Below are 8,401 nucleotides of genomic sequence, written 5' to 3'. Positions count from 1 at the left end.
CACAATGTTGTATGCAGTTTTTTTTTTTTTAGAAAAAAAAGAAGAAAACTAATCATCATTAACGGAAAGGAGTTTACAAGTATTGGATGGAAGCCTGGCGACAAGCTGGGCTCCAATCCCTTTTTGGATAACAACACCTATCCTGTGAAAAAGGAAATCTCCAACAACAACATTCTCATCATGACTATCCATGTAATTTCGCAAATTCTTCAGGAAATCCACGGTATCACTCCCTAGCCCACCCAAGGTAGTGAAGGCAAGAACACCAAACCCCAGCCTCTGACTCGTACATTTCTCAAAATACTTGGCCTTCTTATTCACAACCGCGTTGTGAATTGCCCGACCAAGAACAAAATTACACTCCCAGTCACCCGTGAAGGGGGGAACACCGCTAACATCCAAGCACATATCCTGACCACTATCCCAACCATACACAAGGATATCCTCGGGTCGTAAGGACAGTCCATTGTCTGAGAGGAGTCCCAAATCCACTTCTTTTCTGGATGAAACACCCGCTCGATAACAAATATCCGCGAAGGTATCACGAAAAAGATCATGCATGTATTTGAGCCCAACCCCTTTATTGCAGTGCAAGGCATGGTCCCCAAAGATATCCATCTCTTTACCGCAGCTAGAGCACAAAGCTCCAACTTCAAAGAGAGGGGTCCCTAATCTATAACGCACAACAACACGAAACTGTCTAGCTCCAATTGTTTGATTAAGCCCATCAATAGGAATCGCCATCAAGTAATCCTCAGCAAGCTTGACTCTATTACTCTGCCAAAGAACAGAATCACGTGCAGTCATAATAAACTGGGTGGATATATTCTTCTTCACCGCATCAAAATATTTGATTGCCAATGAGCTCATAGAGTGGGGGGAAATATCATCAATGCGTAATGAAGAATCATTAATACCACATACCTTTTTATAGAGGGCTAGGGCGTGCTCAAAAATTGGGGCTTGGACCATACGCCATTGCATGTCTCAAAATGTTACCCTGTTGAGATCTAGTCTGAAAGCAAGAAGTCAAATAGCAGTACTGCATCGTGTCCTCCATAGTGTACACACCCAGTCCTCCATCCTTGAGGGGGAGCGTAGCTAACCTCTGCTATAAAAGACCAAATTAAGCCCGTTCTTTCTCCAATAACCAACAACCTAAGGTACTGCTTAAGGTAATCGTTAAAGACCACCTGTGACTCGTCCAAATACTCAGGCTTAGTAGTCTGCATGGCGAAATATAACCTAGAGACACCAGAGAAATTCCTCAGCAAAATTAACTCCCCCTGAGGATTCTTCGGTTTCTTTAAAGCCTCCATCAAAGCAATAGTCTTATTGACTCTCCTAACCACCAAATCTCTACAAAACTGAGGATCCAAGCTAACCGGTCCACCCAATAACTTAACACCAATAGGAAACCGGCGTATTCCGGGAGGAAAAACTCCCCTATCTAGGCTTCTGCTATCAACGGACGGCCAATAAAGCTCCGTTTTAGAGACGTTGAGGTGTAGGCCCCGAGAAGCCTCATCCTGCTAAATAATGTCCAAGGCTCTGGAAACCATCAGCGTATCCCCAACAATAGACCCATCATCTAAATACCAAGCCTGGAGATCCAAGATGCAAAGTTCTGTAATTTTGCGGATAAGGGGGTGTAAAGTCAGAGAAAATAACATGGGCCCGAAGGGGTCACCCTGTTGCACACCCTGCGCTGACGAAAACGTCTACAAATACAAGTAGATCCTCATCTTCTTCTTCAGAAACTGATATGGGATTATTGGAATGTTTTGGTTGGTAATGTCCTACTCACAGGTGTTGAAGCAATTGCTGAGCCTTGACCACTTTTTTTTTTTTTTTTGGTAATTATGATTGTGGGGAATTTTATTAAATGTTTGACGTCGAGGTTCCAACTTGATTGGATGCATTTTGAGATGTTTCCCTACATTAAAAGTTCAAACATTATTGAAATTAAGATGCACAAAAAAAATGAATTTGCATCAAAACTGAACAATCTAAGACTTGAATCATAATTTGAAGAGAAACCCCAATTTTCTGATCACACACATATCTTAAGTACTCAAAACTTAACCCCAAAATTTTTGCCCTAAAAATATTGCCCTAATTTTCTAATCACTCTTCTGAGTGGTTGATATAAACAAATATATATGATTAATTCATACCTGATTTGTGTTAATGTCTGAGGAGATGAAGAACAGAAGAACCTAATTTGTTCCACTGATTTTTGCGTTAACCAGCCGAAGAGTAGAAAGGAAGAAGTAGAAGTGTATAACAATTACAAAAGCGAAAAAATGATGTTTGTGTTAATTTTCTCGACATCGAATACATGGATGATGAAAATTAATTAGTACATCCCTAATATTATCGGATGCTTTAGAACTTAACCAAACAGATGGACCTCATCAGATTCTGTTACGATAAAGACGAAAAACCCGTTACAGAATCCGGTTCCAATATCCAAACTCAATACATTGGATTAAATCCTATACGATCTCGAATTCTCCGAAACGGATCTCGGACTTCGGGCTGGGATTGACAGTCCTAGGGGTGGGAAGGTCTGTTAATCTGTTATGCACGCTCATGAAAAAGCCCAACAATATGTTATGGCCCATATTGGAAGATATGGAGTCGAACATCTGACCAGTACTCACACCCTATGAACTTCAAACCTCATTTATCAAAATCACTTTCCTTCTCAACAGAGAAATGGGTGTTTCATCAGGTTCTGCCATTGAAGAACAGAACGAAGAACCTTTACTCATCACCCCAACAAGTGATACTGTTCAAGATACGGTGGTGAATTACAAAGGAGAGACGGTGAATTTAAGTACAGAAAACAAATATGGTGGATGGAAATCAGCATCACATATAATTGCATCTGAAGTCGGAGAGACAATTGCTTACTATGGAATTTCATCAAATCTGATTACATATTTAACTGGTCCACCACTGAATCAATCAACAGTAGCAGCAGCAACTAATATCAATACTTGGTCTGGATTTGTTTGGATGCTTCCTCTTCTTGGTGGATTTCTTGCTGATTCTTACTTTGGGAGATTTCATACCATCTTATTCTCTTCTCTAATCTATATCCTGGTAAGTGGTTTAATCTTTCTCTCTTTCTACTGATTTTAATTTGCAAATTTAGGCCAAAATGAATTGGTGGGATTACATTAAGGGATGCAATTTAGGGGGAATTTTAGTTCTTTGAAATGTTTGACTCTAAATTCACCATATAAGATGAAAATTATGTCCAATTTTGGCAAATCTCAGTTTGAATGTGAGCCGATGGTGGAGCTCAGTTTAAATCTGTTGGTTAGTTTAGTGAATCAAAGCGTAGATTTGTGATTGATTTTGCCGTAGAATGTCAGGAGCTAAGAAATGGTCACATTCTACTATAAATCAGTGGCAATCTAGTCTTTCATTCACTAAACTAACCAACAAAATCTCTGCCGGTATCACGCGCAGGTTAGAAATAGCGTCTGGTGAGGTTTACATTAAATCCAAGTGCATGATGAAACATTGTGTTATTTGCCAGGTGGGCATACAAACAACGCCCAAAGTCAGGCAATCATTCTAACTGTGCTTTGGTATTTATGATTCTTCTCCCAGTGTGTGCCTCGCCAAAAAGGCATAGCTAAAGCAGGCTTGGCACATTTGGTTGTCTGGACACTACCATTGTGGACGCTGTTCTTGGTGAACATCCGTTCACCCAGTGGTGGATCCAACTAGTAGCAAGGGTGTGCACTTGCTACCCCTTCATATTGGGCTCCCAAGCCTAAATTTCCAAGCATAAAATCTCCCCCAAGCCTAATCTTGCTTTTTTGCTACCCCTTATGAAAATTTGCTTCCCCTAAGTTTAGTTTCTAGATTCGCCACTGCGTTCACCTTAACATTATTAACATGTATACCCCTTGCATTGTTGACTTGGATGAAAGTAATGTCTACTTTCGAAAAATTATGATTCTTGAATAGGCTGTAGGTTTGGTTGTGCTTGTGAGCTTAGATTCTGGTTATGAATACCATTAATGTGAGAGCTATATAATGTTGCTGCACTTTTTTATTTCTTGGTTTTAAATTTTTAATGCTTTCAAACTACTCAACCGTATAGACCTCCTCCAAAACACAGATAGGAAGTAATCCACAGAAGATAAAGATAATGGTCCTACAACTCTACAGCACTTAAGATGACCATGTAGACATTGCTAAAATTCAGGACTCATTTATGATGCTGATTTAGTGTAACGATATTCTGTTGCATTCAGGGGCTTGGATTGTTAACTTTATCAGTTGCGCTCCCTTCTCTTATAAGTCAACATGAATGTATTCACAGTAGTGATACGACAACTACAGAGAATTCTTGTATGCCTGTTTCTTTGCAAGTTTTCTTCTTTTTCTCTTCTTTATACTTAGTAGCGATTGGGAAGGCTGGATTTAAACCTTGTGCACAAGCTTTTGCTGCAGACCAATTTGATGTGAGAAATCTGAAGGAATGCGCATCAAAAAGCTCATTTTTCAATTGGTGGTTTTTTGGGCAATGTGTTGGTAGTAGCATTTCTTTCTTGATCTTAACTTACATTCAAGAAAACATAAATTGGACTCTTGGATTTGGAATTCCATGCATTTTCATGGCAATAGCACTTCTTCTTTTCTTGCTTGGAACTAAAAGTTATCGTTTTAGTGTGAAGCAAGATAAAGAAAACCCATTACTGGGAATACTTCGGGTATTTTCCAGGGCCGCAAAAAACTGGAGAACCAACTCATCTCAAGCTGCTACCGGCGGAACACCCCATGATAAGATTCCCGCTGGTGCTCACCATTTAAAGTTAGAGAATATTGTTATTCCTGTTACTCATGATTATATTAAGTTCTGTTGACATTGTTTCTTGGTTCATTAACTTGATCTGTTTTTTGACAAATGTACAGGTTCTTAGACAAAGCATTGATTGACATGCCGATTGACCAGGTTCATTCAACTGAGCATAGTATAAGATGTAGCATTGATCAGGTTGAAGATGCAAAGGTCTTACTTCGTTTGGTCCCTATATGGATTACATGTTTGATGTATGCAGTTGTAATTTCTCAAACCACAACCTTCTTCATTAAACAAGGCAATACCATGGACAGATCAATAGGACCAGATATTCATATACCAGCTGCGTCACTTTTAACAGTTATGTCTTTATCTGTGATTTTCTTAATTCCCATCTATGATCGCATTTTTGTTCCTCTGGCACGCTCAGTGACTAGTTTACCCAGTGGCATAACAATGCTTCAGAGAATTGGTGTCGGGATGTTTCTGTCTATGGTAACAATGGTTGTCGCGGCTGTAGTCGAGAAGAAAAGACTTCAAATAGCTCTTGATTCTGGATTAATTGACATGCCGAAAGAGACAATTCCTTTAAGTTTATGGTGGTTAGCTCCTCAATATTTGCTGATTGGTGTCACTGAGATTTTCACCATTGTTGGTATGCAAGAATTCTTTTATGATCAGGTTCCAAATGGGTTAAGAAGTATGGGTATCGCGTTTTACCTTAGCATCATCGGCATTGGAGATTTCCTGAGCGGGTTTCTTATCTATGTCATTGAAAAGGTTACTAATGCTAGCGGGCAATCTAGTTGGTTTTCTGACAACCTTAATCGAGCACATCTTGACTACTTCTACTGGCTTCTTGTTGGGCTTAGTGCAGCAAACTTGATTGCATACTTATACTTCTCAAAATCTCATCTGTATAACAAACTATGAGGACATTTGTATATGTTATTTTATAATGGGCATCTGCAATAGATGTCACACTTTCTATAGTTGCCTACTAAAATTGAATATCATCAATGACCAAGGAAATATGAACACAGAAAAACCAAGTGAATCTCTGAAACATACTTCTTTTCCTTTTCTCTCGATTCCTTATTTACTAGCATCACCAGGCTTTTTATTTAGTGTGCTTCAGTTTTTCCAGATGGTTCATAAAGCATTTTGTTGAAGATAACCAGATTTCAATTTACATAACCACCAGACTAACACCATGTTTGTTTACTCCTGAGTCGTCTTTATCCGACTGAAATCATCTGACTTAACTGACTCAAAAATATATGAGTCAGTGGTTTGGTTCCATGAGTCGGGAGTATTTTGTTACGTGATTCAAACGGATCCGAGTCAGATCTGACTCACAGTACAAAACAAACGATCTGACTACTGACTCAGTACGGGTCAAGGGTTGACTCCGATCCAGACGCCGAGTCAGCCGCAAACAAACAAGGTCTAACTGATATCTCAAAAATTTAGAACCAACAATTTCTCACAACTCATCCAAGGCATTTACACAAACTCACATGTACACACTCTTCCATCTCAAAATCAAACCCAAATAAAGAAATAACTAGCAATATATAACATAATTCACCTGATATCTTTTTTGGGGATTGTTGTTGTTTTTCCTTTAATCTAACAACTAGATTCTGTAAAAACGGTTGGGTGAAGTAGAATTAAAAGTTTGAAGAAGTGCTTGAGCCTGATCAAGCTGTTCATTTAAAGACCTTATCTGAGCTTGGTATAAACGTACATGATCTAAAGCTTTAGCTTCTATTTCACCAACTTGCGTATTCAATTTTTTCTCAGCTTCTTCAACTACATAAATCCTTTGTGTAGTTTTCTCAACTTGTCTTTTTGTTCTTTCTTGTCTCTCCAAACTCTTCTTTATTTGTATTTCCAACTCTTCATTTCTTTGCCTCAAAATCTCATTTTGTGCTCCAACATTAATAATTTTAGCGGCCATTAATTACTGGTTTCTGATAGAAAAGAGAATTAGTGAAAGAAGAAAATATTGCTATGTTTATTTAATTCTCCTTAACCAAACCATGTCAGTGCCTTTGAAGTTTTCTTTTATAGGCATAGCATAGTATGTCTAGGCTCAATGTATGGTTTACTTTGTCAATAGCTATCTAGTAAGTACTCTGTCATCATGGCCAGCCAGCCAGCCAAAATATGAAGGGGTGAATTATGAAAGAGCAAATACCCAAGAGTCAATTGGATACATTGACATGCCGATAGAGACAATTAATTCCTATTAGTTTTTATGGTGGTTATTGGTGTCATCAAGATTTTGATTATTGTTGGTGTGCAAGAATTCTTTTATGATCAACTTCCTTATAGGTTAAAGCAAGGAAGGAAAAAAAAAATTTTGGCTTCGCCCAGGTTTGAACTGGAGACCTTCAGTGTGTTAGACTGACGTGATAACCAACTACACCACGAAACCATCTATTGCCTACTTTCCACGAGTCTATGTACATACCCTATGTACAATTTCCTCATTTTTCAGACATGAGGCATGTTGTTTGCCACGGACCTATTTGTGGGAATTATATAAATGCCCCCCTCCTCCAGTAAACGAATCGGGCGATTACTCAGTAAACGAATCGACGTGACTTGTCTTCATCAAACTCGAATTTCCATCTTCTGATCACTTTTCTTTCCTTCTGCATGTCATAATTAATACCTTTTATTCTCCCTATCATTATTAATTTTATCTCTAATGGATTTAATTGTCACTTTCTATTAGGTACTGGTATCGGTGCGGAAGAGTTGCTTGAAAATTGGAGTGGTTTTGCCTAATTTTCATACAAGCTCATCACTCGCGGTTCCTATGGCTCACCTTTTGATCTACTCAAGCCAGACGATCTTTCAATTAATACCCCTTTGGTTAAAAAATCTGCATGTTGTCTTAATTATCTTTGGTATTATCTACTCGTGGGTCTCTTTTAGGGTTTCGAAACACGATTGCAGCTTTCTAATTATCTTCAAGTTTTATTTATGGGGTGTTAAGAGTTTTCCTTCCAAGTGCAATACATTCACAGTTCGAAAAAGAGGCAATGGTTTATTTATTCTAACTCTTCACCTCGTTGTCTCCTCCCAATTCTTTTCTTATTTCTTCTGTTCTCTTTCAATGGACATATAAATAGCTCAAGTCCAAAAGAAGATGGAGGGTACTTCGATAACTGATAGATTGAGGGCTTTAAGGGAACCTGAGATTTCAACAGAACATCTTTTACAGGGAGCAGTGCAGTTTAAGTTTAGTCTACTAGGAAAGGTTTACAATTCAAAAGTATACACTATTAGTGAACTTGATAAAGAATTGAAAAAGCTTTGGCCAAAAAGCAAAGACCTCTTTATCAAAAAAGAAGAAAATGACTGCTAACTGATAAAGTTTCATACTGCAGATGAATATGATACTGTTATCAAGTTCAAGCCCTGGTTTCTAGAAGGTGATATGTTTGTACTGGAGCCTTGGAACCCAAAGATTCCAAAAAAGTCTAGTGGATTTAACTAAAAGTACTCTTGTGGCTTCGTATATACAACATGCAACCAGGTTTCGCATACCCCAACATT

At 38.4% G+C, this 8,401-nt stretch overlaps 1 protein-coding gene and 1 non-coding gene across 2 annotated transcripts; one reads left to right on the top strand and one right to left on the bottom strand.

Moving 5' to 3' along the window:
- The first annotated feature begins 2,682 nt into the window (after positions 1 to 2,682).
- Positions 2,683 to 5,926, top strand: LOC113348008 (protein NRT1/ PTR FAMILY 5.10-like). Its single transcript, XM_026591698.1, has 3 exons — positions 2,683 to 3,111; positions 4,281 to 4,840; positions 4,942 to 5,926. Exons 1-3 carry the CDS (start codon positions 2,722 to 2,724, stop codon positions 5,759 to 5,761), a joined length of 1,770 nt encoding a protein of 589 aa, XP_026447483.1. The 5' UTR covers positions 2,683 to 2,721; the 3' UTR covers positions 5,762 to 5,926.
- Positions 5,927 to 7,197: 1,271 nt separating this feature from the next.
- TRNAV-AAC lies at positions 7,198 to 7,271 on the bottom strand. Its single transcript has one exon. It is a non-coding gene; the product is annotated as a tRNA-Val (tRNA).
- Between the last annotated feature and the right edge of the window lie 1,130 nt (positions 7,272 to 8,401).

This window comes from Papaver somniferum, chromosome 2 (genome assembly GCF_003573695.1).
Source record: "Papaver somniferum cultivar HN1 chromosome 2, ASM357369v1, whole genome shotgun sequence".
NCBI classification, from domain to species: domain Eukaryota; kingdom Viridiplantae; phylum Streptophyta; class Magnoliopsida; order Ranunculales; family Papaveraceae; genus Papaver; species Papaver somniferum.
Note: the sequence above shows the minus strand (reverse complement) of the source record. Positions and strands in the feature narration are given on the sequence as shown.